The following is a 15221-nucleotide window of genomic DNA, read 5'->3' as shown; positions in this document are numbered from 1 at the left end:
GAAGTGGCCGCAATGGCTGGAGCTGTGCTGATTCGAAGCCAGAGTCTCTTCCAGGTCTCCCACACGGGTGCAGGGTCCCAAGGCTTTGGGCCGTCCTTGACTGCTTTCCCAGGCCACAAGCAGGGAGCTGGATGGGAAGTGGGGCTGTTGGGATTAGAACTGGCATCCATATTGGATCTTGGCGCATTCAAGGTGAGGACTTTAGCCACTAACTACTGCACAGGGCCCAGTCTTCTTCTTCTTTAGGGTGGTTTAGGACACAGGCATGACCCTCAGGGCCATGCCTGCACTGTGTGAACCTGTTGCTCATGGTTAATCCAAGCTGAACCAACAGTCACAGGTGACTGGTCATGGGATGGAGGGCTTCACTCACACTCCAGGCAATCCTTAGGCTTTCTGAACAGAAACTAAAGCATAAACAGCAGTTCTTCTCTGATGCTTGGCTCTGCAGGATGCTCCCCATTCACACATATTCCTGCCAGCTCTCTCCTGGAGGAGTGGATGAGGCTAAGATGCACAGAGTAGTGGAAATAAGGCACCCATATGGGATCCTGGCGCGTGCAAGGTGAGGACTTCAACTGCTAGGCTACCGTGCTAGGCCTGACAATCAGTTTTAAAGGGACTTCCTGAACAACACCCAAGTAATTTAAATATTCACTAAAAAATTATTCTGATTACATGTAGTCTAGAAATACAGTGTTGGGCTCAAAGGCAACAGCTTCTGTCTGAAGTCATGAAGTAATAAGGAGTCTTCACAGGACTCATGGCCCACAGAGGGTGTTCATCCGGACAAATACCTAGAATTACGTGAGGCATACTCTTATCCTCCCGTTTGCTGGATCTTTGCATAATGAGTAAAATATTTTTGATGTAAGTGTTGTATGTTGTTACCAGATATTTGCATTTCCAAGAATACGATCTGAAAAATTTCTGATGGGAAGAGTCGCAGGGTACTGCATATACTTTTACATTATTACATTTCCTAAACACAGGAAGGTAAGCAGTGTAGTAAAATGTCCCAGTACACTCCCCAGTGCAGTCTTCCTTTATAAGGCACTGCCTCTCCCTGGAAAAAAGATCTCCTGGAAGGATCCCTTAACTCGTGCAAAAATTCTTTGGCAGGGCCCAGCGGCGCGGCCTACTGGCTAAAGTCCTCGCCTTGAACGCGCCAGTATCCCATATGGGCCCCGGTTCTAGTCCCGGCAGCTCCACTTCCCATCCAGCTCCCTGCTTGTGGCCTGGGAAAGCAGTCGAGGACAGCCCAAAGCCTTAGGACCCTGCACCCACATGGGAGACCAGGAAGAGGTTCCTGGTTCCCGGCTTCGGATCGGCACAGCACTGGCCGTTGCGCTCACTTGGGGAGTGAATCATCAGATGCAAGATCTTCCTCTGTGTCTCTCCTCTTCTCTGCATGTCTGACTTTGTAATAAAAATAAGCAAATCTTTAAAAAAAAAATTCTTTGGCAAATAAAATAGTCAATAGGTTCCAATATGCTGGGCTTTCTGTTGCATTGAATCAGAGCCAAATCAAAGCTGGGTGGTCAAAGTCTTTCCATAGAGTGCTTGGTTTTTGGTTTTGCAAAGTCAGATATACAGAAAGAAGGAGAGGCAGAGAGGTAGATCTTCCATCTGATGATTCATTCCGCAAGCCGCCGCAACCGCCAGAGCCGAGCCAATCCGAAGCATGGAGCCCGGAGTCTCTTCCAGGTCTCCCACACGGGTGCATGCATCCCAAGGCATGCCCGACTGCTTTCCCAGGCCACAAGCAGGGAGTTGGATGGGAAGCGGGGCTGCCAAGATTAAAACTTGCTCCCATATGGGAATGGACTTTAGCCACTAGGCTACTGTGCCGGTCCCTGCTTCTTAATTTTGTAATTGATGAATTTAAGAGTTACAGGAAGAGAGAGACAGATAATGTCCCATCTATCTGCTGGTTCATTCCCCCAAATAACCACCGTGGCCTCCGTCACCGGGGCCAAGGCCTGGAGCTGTAAATTCAATCCAGGTCTCCCATGTGAGTGGTGAGGATTCAGGGGCTTGCATCATCATCACTGTTTCGCCGGGTCTGCATTAGTAGATAGCTGAGATCAGGAGCTGGAGCTGGGAGTTAAACCCCGGTACTCCAGCATGGCAGGTGGGCATCCTAACCCATGGCTTAATTGTTAGGCTAAATGTCTATCCTCTATAGAATATTTGAGCTTTCATTTGAGATGATTTATGCAAATACGTGTTAATGTAAATTGTGGAGGAGTGTGTTTTGAGTGGAGATGGATTTCCAAAAAGAAACTTTCAGGGTAGGCATGTGCCAGAGCATTTAAGTGGTCACTTCGGCTGCCCACATTCCATATTGAAGTGTCTGATTGGAGTCTTGTTTATTTCATTTCTGATCCTTCTTCCTGCAAGCACTCGTCTTACGGCAGCAGGCAAAAGTTTTAGGATTTGGGTCCCTGACTACGTGTCGGAGACCAGATTGTGGTCTGGGCTCCTGAGGCTTCAGCCCGGCCTAGCCTTGGTTGCTGAAAGCATTTGGGAAGTGAATAAGCAAATGAAAGATTTTTTTTTTCCCTCTATCTTCCCCCTCTCCCTCTCTTTCTGCTTTTCAAATAAAGTGAAAACCAAATAAATTTTGAAAGTAGGAAACATTCAAATGATGGTTCAACCACATTCCCAAAAGATCTGTAGAGGGGTCAAGTACAGGAATGAATCTTTATATGAAAATAGAGTTTTTTCAAACTCCTCATCTGCCTGCTTCAAACGTGATGGCATACAAAATTTAAATTTGTCTTGGTGACGGTTTGGACAGCTTTCATCTGAATTAGGCTCACTGGCAAAGATTGGTTCCAAAGTGCTATTGGCAGCCTGAGTCCTGTGTAAATACCAAGCCTCGTGAAGGAAGGAAGCAGCCTTTGGGCCGAACTAACACCTGTCACCCAAATGACTCAGCATCCTCCCATTCACTCACTGCACCATATGCAAGGTGTTATACCTAGGCTCTGGGTGGGACGCACTCCTGCTCTAAGGAACTTCAGACCTCTTACAAAGATTTCATCAGTGGAGTGTAGATGAAAGTGCTTTGGAAATTCCCAAATGGAAGATGGTATTTCCAAGCTGAGAGGATAGGGGAGTATCTACGAGGAAACTAGCTTTCAGGTTTCTTGCTGTGTCGCTAGTGAGCGCTCACTGTAATCAGGATAAGGCAGCTTTATTTTCAGTGAAGCACATGATGTGAGCAGCAGCAGCAGCAGCAGTGTGGCAGCTGCGACTTGTTGAGGACATATCCCATGCCAGTGCCGGGCGGCATTCGATTCTTTGTGCAAACCAGCCTCCTGAATAATCGGAGTAACCCAGATAAGTAGTCATTGCTTGCATTTGACAGAGGCAGAAATTACCACACAACCAAGATAAGCAATTTGTCTGAGGTCATTCAGCCCGGTAAGTGGCGGGGGCAGGAAGTAAAGTGCCCCATCCAGTTCTTATCCAAACAGCAGCCATTTTCAAAGTGTGGCCCGAGTACACTCACAGGTCCTAAGATCCTGTCGGAGGGCATGCGAGGTCAAAAATATGTGCTTAGTGCAGTCATACAAAGACAGGATTTGCCTTTTCCTCTGCCAAGCACTTGTGAGCGCACAGGAATGGATTTCCCAGCAGTTGTGCATATTGTGTGATCAGAACAGATTGACTGCAGAAGGGATGAGCAGCCAGGTATCTTTGGTTAACTCAAGCACTGCAGAGATTTACACAAAGCGAAAACAACACCATCTACTCACAGAATGTTTTGGATCACAAAATGTAGGTATTTTTCATAAATCGCATTATTCACAATCAGTGCTGAAAGGGCGCATCACTGCTTTCCCAAATATTTATGATTTTGAAAGCTGAGTAACACAGGGAAAGGGAGAAAGATCTTCCATCTGCCAGTTCACTCCCTGAATGCCCACAACAGCAAGGAAGGGCTGAGCTAGGACAAAGCCAGGAGACTGGAACTCCCTGAGGGCCCCCACACGGGGGGCAGGAAGCTGAACCCATGGCCGTCATTGCTGTCTCCCAGGTACAAATGAGCAGGAAGGTGTGTTGGGAACAGAGGCAGTCGTAAAACTCTGGTGCTCAAATATGGATGTGAGTCCCAACTTAACTCACAACGCTGTGACATTTTTTATACTTAAGATTTAAAATGTTTTCTGTTTGAACTTGTGATGGGACAGCTAACTATAGATGTAGCCTCCATAAACAAAAGCTGCCAAGAGGGCCCATGACAAAATCGTCTGTGAGCCACAGCTGTACACAGTTCTGTCTTAGGAGAACAGCCACGAACACACTGGTTTGATGCCTGTGGCAGTAGCATAGGGGTCAGAGATACCTCTTTCTTTTCTCTTGAGAAGCCTGATGCAATAGCAGGGACTTCTTAAGATTGACTCGCCATTACATTTTGAGAAGCGCTTGGTGCAGAGTGAGCACCCAGCCGGTGGCCATGAACCTGGAACTTGTCTTGTGTGACCCACAGGTAATGGAATTCTACTGCCAGTCCTGTGAGACCGCCATGTGTCGAGAGTGCACGGAGGGCGAGCACGCTGAGCACCCCACGGTCCCGCTCAAGGACGTGGTGGAGCAGCACAAGGCCTCCCTGCAGGTCCAGCTGGATGCCATCAACAAAAGGTACGCTCTTCTTCCCCATGCTCCCAACCGGCCCATCTCCCACGCAGCTGACCCAGCCTCGTGGTCGCTTGTCTGGACTGATAGTCTATTCACATCACCCTTGCAGGAGCCCATCTCTGTGTCATTAAGCAAATTCTCCCTTAACATCTGTGGGATGTGCTGGAAAAGTGTGGAGTCCCCCTCACGTAATGAGTGATGGTATTTTTGTGTTAGCACCTTTGTAAGGAGCGGTAAATGAAAGCACCCTGGGAGGCAATTTCTGAAATCTGCCTGAAGTCGCCAGGCAATTGTGACACACCCAGCGGCCCACTCAGGCGGCTCTGACTGGGTTCCTTCTGCTGCAGCCCTGCACAGTGGCTTTGAGCAGTGACTACCCATTTTTCCTGCTTCCGGGTTGCTTCTTTGGCGTGGAACCCGAAGGACAGACTAGCTGTTGGGTGCACGGCGAAGACCAAAGACAGGGAGCTGAGTAGCCAGCTGCCAAGGGGACAAAATACTCACAGTCACAGTGAGAAAAATGTGGGTACTCTGCACTGATGGAAAGAGTATGGAAGTCACAAATGAAGTCCCAGGAAATAAGAGTTTAGCCATCCTTTTACATGGTTGGGGAAAAAAAGATGCAGTTTTAAAAAAAAATGTACATACGTATTTAGAACAGTGGTTCTTAACCATAGGCAGTTTTGCTCTCCAGGGGACATTTGGCAAGGTTTGGAGACATTTTTGGTGTCACACCTGTGTGCAAAAGTGGAAACATCCTGCAATGCACAGAGCAGTGCCCTGAAAAAAAATAATTACCTGACCACAATGTCTTGTCAGAGAGCTTCAAGTCTTTGTATGACCAGTTATTAAAACGAGGTGATTGAAGACATCCTGAAATAAACACGAACCTTCCCAAGTCCCATCTTAAAAAAGCTGTGCTTATCACTTGCTTTGTGCACTCTGGGGAAAAAAAAATATATTTGTTTACAGAATGGAATGTTGTGTTGGACAATGATCTCTAACCACTGGCCCCTAGGCTCCCGGAGATTGACTCAGCTCTCCAGTTCATCTCGGAAATCATCCACCAGCTGACCACCCAGAAGGCCAGCATCGTGGAGGACATCCATTCCACCTTCGACGAGCTCCAGAAGACTCTGAACGTGCGCAAGAGCGTGCTGCTCATGGAGCTGGAGGTCAACTACGGCCTGAAGCACAAAGTAAGCCCCCAGCCCTCTGCGGCTGACGGGGAGGCCTGCCTCCCGGACGCGAGCTCACTGTGTTCTCACCGCACCAGAGCACAAACAGGTCCTCACGCGGTTCAGGGATCTGTCATTTTGACTTAATGATCTGTTCCACTCTTTTTGTTTCCCCCACTTCTATTTTTGGCAAAACTCTATCTGCAACCTTAAGTGTCCATTTATAAATTGACAAAAGGCGAGCAGTGAATATAAAGTAATGCATTCAGGACTCAGGGTTAAGCGGGATTGTTTTCCTTCTTTAATTATAAAGCCCAGCACTCCTAATTGCTCTCACCCGCACCAACCAGTTTTCCCACTTCAAAGCAAAGCCAGACGACAGCCTTGTTTGACTACCTCTACATCAGAGAACCAGAAAGGCAAAGCTTGTGATACTCAGACGTGGAGAGTTTTGTCTGTGGGTGTATCCTTTAGGTGGGAGGTGACCCACAGCTTTGGTTTTTAGGGGACGGATACTGAATAACGATGGCTTTAAATGCCAGGCACAGCAGCGATGTGTTTGCCAGGCAATTGGTTAGGGACGTTTCTATTTGTCCTTGTCCAAAGCACATGACCCAAGAAATATTTGTGTGGGAGAGCCAGGGCGAGGCAGAAAGGAACTGCTGAGAGCAGCTGCTGGGAATACAGTTGAGGAGTCTGCAAGAGTACTGGGCTCACGGGGTTTGGTGAAACACCATTTGCGGGGAGCCACCTGCGCGGGGAGTTGGGGGGCGGGCGGGAGCAGGTGCAGGGCCTCGTACAGGGCCTCTTTCCGCCCGGCTCAGCTCGTGCCCCCGCGGATCTCACCCGCCTGGCCAACCCCCGCAGGTGCTGCAGTCGCAGCTGGACACTCTGCTCCAGGGACAGGAGAGTATCAAGAGCTGCAGCAACTTCACGGCGCAGGCGCTGCATCACGGCACGGAGACCGAGGTGTTGCTGGTCAAGAAGCAGATGAGCGAGAAGCTGAATGAGCTGGCTGACCAGGACTTCCCGCTGCACCCGCGCGAGAACGACCAGCTGGACTTCATCGTGGAGACCGAGGGCCTCAAGAAGTCCATCCACAACCTCGGCACCATCCTCACCACCAACGCCGTGGCCTCCGAGACGGTGGCCACGGGCGAGGGTCTGCGCCAGACCATCATCGGGCAGCCCATGTCCGTCACCATAACGACCAAGGACAAAGACGGCGAGCTGTGCAAGACCGGCAACGCCTACCTGACGGCCGAGCTGAGCACGCCCGACGGCAGCGTGGCCGACGGCGAGATCCTGGACAACAAGAACGGCACCTACGAATTCCTCTACACCGTCCAGAAGGAGGGCGACTTCACCCTGTCGCTGCGGCTCTACGACCAGCACATCCGCGGCAGCCCCTTCAAGCTCAAGGTCATCCGCTCAGCGGATGTGTCCCCCACCACCGAGGGCGTCAAGCGGCGCGTCAAGTCCCCTGGCAGTGGCCACGTCAAGCAGAAGGCCGTCAAGAGGCCGGCCAGCATGTACAGCACGGGCAAGCGAAAAGAAAACCCCATCGAAGACGACCTCATCTTCCGCGTGGGTGAGTGGGGCAGGTGGGCATGCGGCGCTCGAGGGCAAGCGTGTGGGGACAGGGCAGCTGGGGAGTCCAGGGACACCTGGACTGGGTGGCCTTTTTCTCCTTCGCGGGTGATGTGCCTTCTCCTTATGTCCCCAGCGTCTCTTCCCCTCCCCTTCTCCTACGTCTCTCCCCCTTCTTCTCAGAGGCTACCTGATTAGAGGAGAAAATTGGAACCTGAAAATAATCAAAATAAAAGACAAATCATAGCTTCCACAGTCCAGCTGTCTTCAAGCGAGTGTTGGCAGTGCTGACCCCCACCCCGGGGAGTGGTTTAGAGGACCCCCTGTCTGAACTCCCCTCCAGGCACAGAGGCCGCTGTCTCTGGCAGCTTCACAGCTCGAACCTGCTTGTCAAAAGTAGAGCGTCCATTGTGATGCCCCCAGCTCCTGCCCTGGCAGAGCACTCCAAAAGCTGTGTGAAGTTAATCACAGAAAGGGTTTAGGGCGGGGTTGGAGCAGAAGCTGGAAGGTGTGGTTGAGCCCAGAGATCTGGAATGTAAACAGCCCTTTCCCCCCCAGATTTATTGCCTCTAAGCTTTCTGTGTTAACTGTTTACTCTCTCCTCGGAAAGCAAGCTAAATGACATCCGCTGGCTTGAGCCTCCATAAGGCGGGTAGAGTCTGCCTTTTGGTTGACTTCCCAGTAATTGCTTCCTGCTGGACCCCTTTGTGTGTGACTGTGGTGGGGGAGGGTCAGCCCTGCCCTGCCTTGCCCTGCGGTGTGACCCTGCAAGGGTTGAACTGGGGTCTGTTGAAAAGCGGTTCGGCAGACCAAATGCGTTGGAGGGGAACTTTTGGCCGCTTGAATTGGGTTTTGTTCTGCGGAACTTGCTGGGACCCCCTCAGGGCCAGCTGCTGAGCACAGCGACGGGTCTGAGGCCGGGAAGGGGTTGAAGGCAGTGCCTGTCTCTCACCAAAGGAGAACTTTCCCTGGGGAGTGTCTTGGGAAACTGGGGCTCCTTGGAACGCTCCTGGTCCGCCCTGTGTTGATGCTTTTGGGTACAATGAGGCTCTCACACTTTTCCTGGCAGGTGGGTGGGTGTGGACCCTGTAGACCCACCCTCTGAGGCAGAGCTGGGCTGCACTGCGGTGGGGGCAGCAGTGGGAACCTCCCTCGTCTGCCACTCCAGTTCCACCTCTACAGGAGCCCTCCTGGACCCGTGTCTTGGCAACTCCAAGCTCCAGTATCTGCATCCATAAAGTGAAGATGGCACCACCATCCAAGTTCCATACTCAGTGCCTGCCGTGTAGGAGGAGCTTAAATAACTGGGAACCACTGGTTTTTTTTTTTTCAAGTGTAATTACTAAGGCTGTTAGAGTCTGACTACTACCTTTTCTCTTTAAAAAAAAAAAAAATTCTAGCTTGGTGCTTTCCAGTCATCTAAAGACAAATTCATTCTCCCAGTCAACCTGCTAACTGACTCCAGTCCGCTTGTCTAGACAGCGTACAGCAGTAAAGGCTTAGATCTGGAGTTGGGCAAATCTGGGTCAGGATCCTGATTGGTCTCTGGAACTGAGCAGCCAGCGTGCCTCCTCTGTAAAATACAGAGAGTGAAATGTCACTGAATTTTGATCTTGCTATTTGGGGTGTAATGCGAGAATTCCCGTCATCTGCTGGGCACTCTCTGAAGTATATAGCAAGTACTCAGTGGGTAGCTAAGATTGTACTGGTTCATCCTCATCATGTCGGCCTCGGATACCTGAGCGAAGAGAGATGTCCCCAAGGGGTCCCTCCCACAACACACACAGACACACACACGGAGACACATATACACAGACATATATTTTTTATTTAAGAGGCTCACACTTCCATCTGGTGACTTGCACCCTGTGTGCTCACAGGGGCTGGGACGTAGGCCAGAGTCAGTCAGGAGCTGGAGACACTGTTCAAGTATCCCACATGGTGACAGTACCTGCTGCCTTCCAGGGTATGCGTTAGCAGGAAGCGGCCATCTATAGGTGGAGCTTGGTATTGAACCCAGATCCTCTGATGCAACAGGCTAAATGGCCCCAGCTTCCACTCTGGGGAGACAGACGTCTGCTCTTCCCTTCTGATCCATTGAGAAATTGACTGGCACTGGTGGGAAGATGTTTACATGGCAGAAGCTAAGGGATTTAGAGCAGTGCCTGGCACATAGCATCATGTCTGAGTTTGTGCATGATGTAAGATGTTATCTTTTCTTTTTTTTAAGATTTATTTATTTTTATTGGAAAGACAGATATACAGAGAGGAGGAGAGACAGAGAGGAAGATCTTCTATCCAATGAATCACTCCCCAAGTGAGTGCAATGGCTGGAGCTGAGCCAATCTGAAGCAGGAGCCAGGAGGTCTTTCAGGTCTCCCATGCGGGTGCAGGGTCCCAAGGCTTTGGGCAATCCTCAATTGCTTTCCCAGGCCACAAGCAGGGAGCTGGATGGGCAGCAGGGCCCTGGGATTAGAACTGGTGCCCATATAGGATCCCGGGGCTTCCAAGGCAAGGACTTTAAGCACTATGCTATCGCATCAGGCCCATAAGATGTTATCTTAATTTGCAAAAGCTGCCACAGCTTGGAGGATTTAAACAACAAAAATCGATTTCTGAGCCTTTCTGGAGTTGCAGGTTCAGGATCATGGTGCTGGTGTGGTTTTGATTTGCATGGTCCTGATGCTTAATAAGGTTGAAAATGTTTTCGCTGGCCATTTCCATGTCTTGTTTAGAGAGGTCTGTGTAGGCTCTTTGCCCATTTTATAATTTTTGTTGTTTTGTAAAAAAATGTTTATTTGAGTGCTGGAGCAATAGCTTAGCTGACTAATCCTATGCCTTCAAGCACTGGCATTGCATATGGTTGCTGGTTTTTATCTCAGCTGCTCTGCTTCCCACCTAGCTCCCTGCTCATGGCCCGGGTCCCTGGCACCCTACACCCACGTGGAAGAACCAGAAGCCAGAACCCTGGCTTCAGATCAGCTCAGTTCCAGCCATTGTGCCATTTAGGGAATGAACCAACAGATGGAAGATCTTTATTTCCTGTAAATCTGCCTTTTAAATAAACTAAATAAATCTTTATAATGTTAATTTATTTGTTATCGAATTGAAAGGCAGTGACAGAGATAAGCAGACATTGATTTTCCACCTGCTGGTACACTCTCCAAAGTCTGCAATAGCCAAGGCTCCATCCTGGTCTCTCACCTGGGTGGGAGGGGCCCAAGCACTTGGGCTATCATCTGCTGCCTGCTTGGGTGCATTAGCAGGAACCTGTGTTGGAAGTGGAGTAGCCAGGACTCAGACTTGTTCTTGGATAGGGGTTGCAGGCATCCCTAGCAGTGGCTTAACCCACTGTCCCACAGTGCCCACTCCCCTTTACCCGTTGTAAATCAATTGTGCCTTTTCTGGTTGCTGTTGAGTTGTGTAAATTTCTTGTACATTTTAGATATTTTTTACTTTTTAAAGGTTTATTTCTTCATGTCAATGACAGCATTAGATTGAGGGAGACTGAAATCTTTTATCTGCTAGTTCACTCTCCAAATGGGTGCAGTAGCAAGGATTGGGTCAGACCAAAGCCAGCAACCTGGGACTCTGGTCTCCCCTTTGGATCCAGTAACCAAAGGACTTGGGCCTGTTTGCATTCCCAGGCGCATCAGCAGGAGCTGGATCAGAAGCAGAGCAACCAGGACACAAACTGGTGCCTAGATGGGATGTCAGCATTCAGATGGTGATTTAGTTAGCTGTACCATGGCACAGTAGGATTTGCAAATATAGTATTCCATTCTATAGGATATCTCTTGACTTCCACAATTGTTTCTTTGCCATGCAGCTGTTGGGTTTCATGAAATCTTATCTTTTTAAAATTAATTAAAGTATTTACTGAAAAGCAATGTAAAGGAGAGAGAGAGAGGGAGAAAGATATCTTCTGTCTGTTAATTCAGTCCTGAACTAGCCGTAACAGCCAGCAGTGAGCCAGGCTAAAGTAGGGAGCCAGAAACTTCTTCCTGTTTCCTACACAGGTGGCAGGGGCCCAAGTACCAATTTCTGTCTTCTCAGGCATGTTGATAGAAAGCTGAGCTACAAAGACTCATACCAGTATTCCAGTGTGGATGCTGGCAAATGAACAACCTCAGCTCCAGCCCCTTATTTGTCTATTTGCACTGCTACTGCTGCTATGCCTCTGGATTCTTATCTAAAGATCGTTTCTCAGACTCGTAGCGTGGAGCCTTCTTTCCCTCTGTGCTTTCTTCCCGTGATTCTATAGTTTCAGGCCTTCTTTTTGTCATTTACTTGGAGTTGACTTTTGGCTGTTGAGTAAGAGGGAGGTCTAATTCTATGCTTCTGCTTGTGAATATCCGGTTTCCCCTGCACTGTTTATTGAAGAGACTGTCCTTTCTCCTTTATTTGCTTTGGCCTTCGTCTTGATTAGTCACTGTAAATGCATGGATTTACTTTTGTGTTTTCTATTCCAGTGATTTGTACCTGTTTTTGTGCCAGTGTCATGCTGTTTTTATTGCTGTAGCTTTAAAATCAGTTTTGGGGCTCGGCAGCATGGCGTAGTGGCTAAGGTCCTAGCCTTGATCCCATATGGCCGCTGGTTCTAATCCCGGCAGCTCCACTTCCTCTCTATCTCTCCTCCTCTCAGTATATCTGACTTTGTAATAAAAATAAAATAAATCTTTAAAAAAAAAAGTAAAATAAAATCAGTTTTGGAAATCAAGTAATCTGGTACCTGAGGTTTAGTTCCTTTTGCGCTGGGTTGCTTTGGCTTATATATAGAGGTTTCTGTGGTTTCAAAGGGATGTTAGGATTTCTGTTTCTAGGAATAGGAATTTTGATAGGGATTGCTACAATATTTTAGCTCACTTTGGGTAGCGTGGACATTTTAATGATGTGACTCTTCCATTCCATGAACATAGGATATCTTCCATCTATCTGTCATCTTTAATTTCTTACATCAATGTTTTATATTTTTTAGTATACAGATTTTTAGCTTCATTGCTAATAATTTTGGGGTCTAATTCCTCCTTAACTTTGGGGCTCTAATTCGTAGTCTAGTCAAAAGACAGGCTCAATATGCAATAATATAACTTAAAAATAATTTTAGTGCCACCAGGCATTGTAATAGACGATGGGAAAATAGAGATGAAATAAATGAGATCTGCTTTCTCAAGGATACAGTCTGGGGGTGACAACTGTATGACCAGCTGTCTCTAATTTCAGTAGTTAGGGCATGGGAAATTGTAGAAATGGGAAAGAATTTAAATTAGAACTTGGATTATGAGTAAAGCTTATATAAGTTGGCAGACAGAAGTGGCAGCCTCCAGACAGCGACCAGTGTGAAGAGAAGAGGAAGGGTGAAGAGACCATGGTGGCTGTTGGGGGAACACATCTGGTGAGATGAAGCAAGGTAACCGAAGATCAGAAGAACAAAAAGTGATGATATTAAGCGAGTTTGCAACATAGCTCACCTTGCCTTGAATGCCAGGCGTGCTGCGTCGTTGGCGAATTGTCTTCCCAGTTTGATCCTTCCCCTTAAGCACTGTCTTCTTTTTTTTTTTTTAAGATTTGTTTATTTCATAACAAAGGCAGATATACAGAGAGGAGGAGAGACAGAGAGGAAGATCTTCTGTCCGATGTTTCACTCCCCAAGTGAGCCGCAACAGCTGGTGCTGCGCTGATCTGAAGCTGGGAACCAGGAGCCTCCTCCAGGTCTCCCACGCAGATGCAGGATCCCAAAGCTTTGGGCCGTCCTCAACTGCTTTCCCAGGCCACAAGCAGGGAGCTGGATGGGAAGTGGAGCTGCCGGGATTAGAACCGGCGCCCATATGGGATCCCGGGGCTTCCAAGGCGAGGACTTTAGCCACCTTGGCCACGCCGCCGGGCCCACCACCTTCTTTTTGAGAATCCACTGAGATTGAGATGATGATGGTTATTATTTATGCATGGGTCTTATTACCTGACATGATTGTGCTTTCCTCAAGGGTCAAGGATGATATGTTTGGTTATTTATGTCCCCAACAGAAGAATGTTTTTTGTGTGTGTGCTTTGTTCATTTTCATTTGCACAAAATCAGATTATGACCTGCTGCACGATTTAATTTCCTTATCACTCGCTGACTTTAAGGCCCAGGGACACACAGACAGGGCATCAGTGCAGAAGACTACAAGAGCAGTCTACCAGGACCTTGCTGTCTCCTGCACAGACCTGATGAGAATAGTAGGAGAAAGGAGTGGACGTTCTCTGAGCACGCATTGCAATATGTCTGTCATTCAATCTAAGTCCCTAAGCACAAAGGATTTCTATTATGTCATGATTTCTAAAATATAAGATACAGGGATACCTCAGAAAGTTTATGAATGAAACAGAACTAAAAGCTAAGTTTATTTGTGTGCAAAGAATTTTTTTAAAGTGCACGTACTTTTTTCATAATTAACATTTTCTGTGATACTGTCATACTTTCAGTTCCTAATAAGTCTACAGTAGAATAAGGATCCGCAGTTATAGCAGGTGGTGGGCTAACATTAGCTCCTGTCAGCCCCCTCAGTGATGTCAGGCACTTGACATCAGCCATGATGGAAGTATTTACTGTATAAAGATGGACACACATTACAAACCAGAACTGCCCCAGCCCCCAAGGCCAGGCCCCTAAAGGGCCCAGTTACCAGGACAACCTGCAGTATGAAAGCAGGTGAGACTTCCAGAAGTGAGGCCCTGGCCTTTGGAATTGCACCATGATTCCCCTTCATTGAAAATGTCCTTTGAATTGCTGTGGTTTCCCAACATTGAGTATGCAATGCCTGTCAGGCCTGAAAGCTTAAGTAGTTGTCATACTGAGTGAGCTGCTGTGTTATTCCTATGTGGTGTTTGCAAACAATGGTGAAGGCCTTTTAGTGAGGTAGCTTGGAGCGTCTGTTGGTGATGACGATTGCTGGGAACTCAGGGAGATTTTCACTATTAGGGTTTGCTGAATAAAAGCTTATGAACTCATTCTGTCAGCTACTAATGAAAAGTCATGCAACAAAGGGGAGACCAGAGCATGTGGGAGGGGGGAGTGAAGGAATTGCTGTTCAGTTTTTTTCAGATCTTGTAATTTATCCACCATGCCTTCATGAGTAGCAGAGAAGTCAAAAGAAGTCCTCAGCTGTACGCTAGAGCAGTGTCATTTCCAGTGGACGTGTAGGGAAAGGGGTTCAATGCAGCAGAGAAGATGCTGCTTACCATGTCTGCGTCCCAGAGCCAGGATTCGAGATCCAGTTTGGTTTCTGATTCCAGCTTCCTGCCAGTGTGCATCCTGCAACACAGCAGGGGATGGCTCACAGACCCAGGAGACCTGGATGGAGTTCCAGCCTCCTGGCTTTGAGCTGACCTAATCCTGGTTATCGTTGCCATTTGGCACATGAAATTCTTGTCTTTGTCTCTTCTGATTTTCAAATAAACTGGTGGAAATGTGTGAAATCACTTAGTTTGAACTCAGAGGGTTGCAGGAATATATATTATTTAATGCCTCCACCCCACGTTGCTTCTGCAAGCCACCTGTTCCTCTTCTTCAGATATAAGGAGGTCCTACTGATTTGGCATCTGTGGTCATTGAAGGAATCCACCCTCCACCCCTCGAGAATCTCTTCCGTGGGATCTCTTCTTGCACGTGAGGTGGAGCAGGATGCAACTAATGTTGAGTTCAGGCACCATGCTGTGTTACGGAGCAACAGCGAACAGGCAGATGTTCCTGCTAACCTCAGGCGCTCACACTCCAAGTGAGGGACACAGACAGTGATAACACTGTGTACAGAGAGATGGACT

At 48.1% G+C, this 15221-nt stretch overlaps 1 protein-coding gene across 4 annotated transcripts in view; it reads left to right on the top strand.

Moving 5' to 3' along the window:
- Window positions 1-15221, top strand: part of TRIM2 (tripartite motif containing 2) — a 183484-nt gene that overhangs the window by 141911 nt on the left and 26352 nt on the right. For all 4 annotated transcript variants that reach the window (XM_058666746.1, XM_058666745.1, XM_058666744.1 and 1 more), the window contains exons 4-6: window positions 4502-4653; window positions 5669-5849; window positions 6696-7419. In XM_058666746.1, coding sequence (XP_058522729.1) covers window positions 4502-4653; window positions 5669-5849; window positions 6696-7419 — 1057 coding nt within the window. The remainder of the gene's footprint in view (window positions 1-4501; window positions 4654-5668; window positions 5850-6695; window positions 7420-15221) is intronic.

The sequence above is a fragment of the Ochotona princeps genome, chromosome 7 (genome assembly GCF_030435755.1).
Source record: "Ochotona princeps isolate mOchPri1 chromosome 7, mOchPri1.hap1, whole genome shotgun sequence".
Classification (NCBI taxonomy): Eukaryota; Metazoa; Chordata; class Mammalia; order Lagomorpha; family Ochotonidae; genus Ochotona; species Ochotona princeps.
The sequence above is the reverse complement of the archived record's forward strand: the minus strand, read 5'-3'. Positions and strand labels throughout refer to the sequence as shown.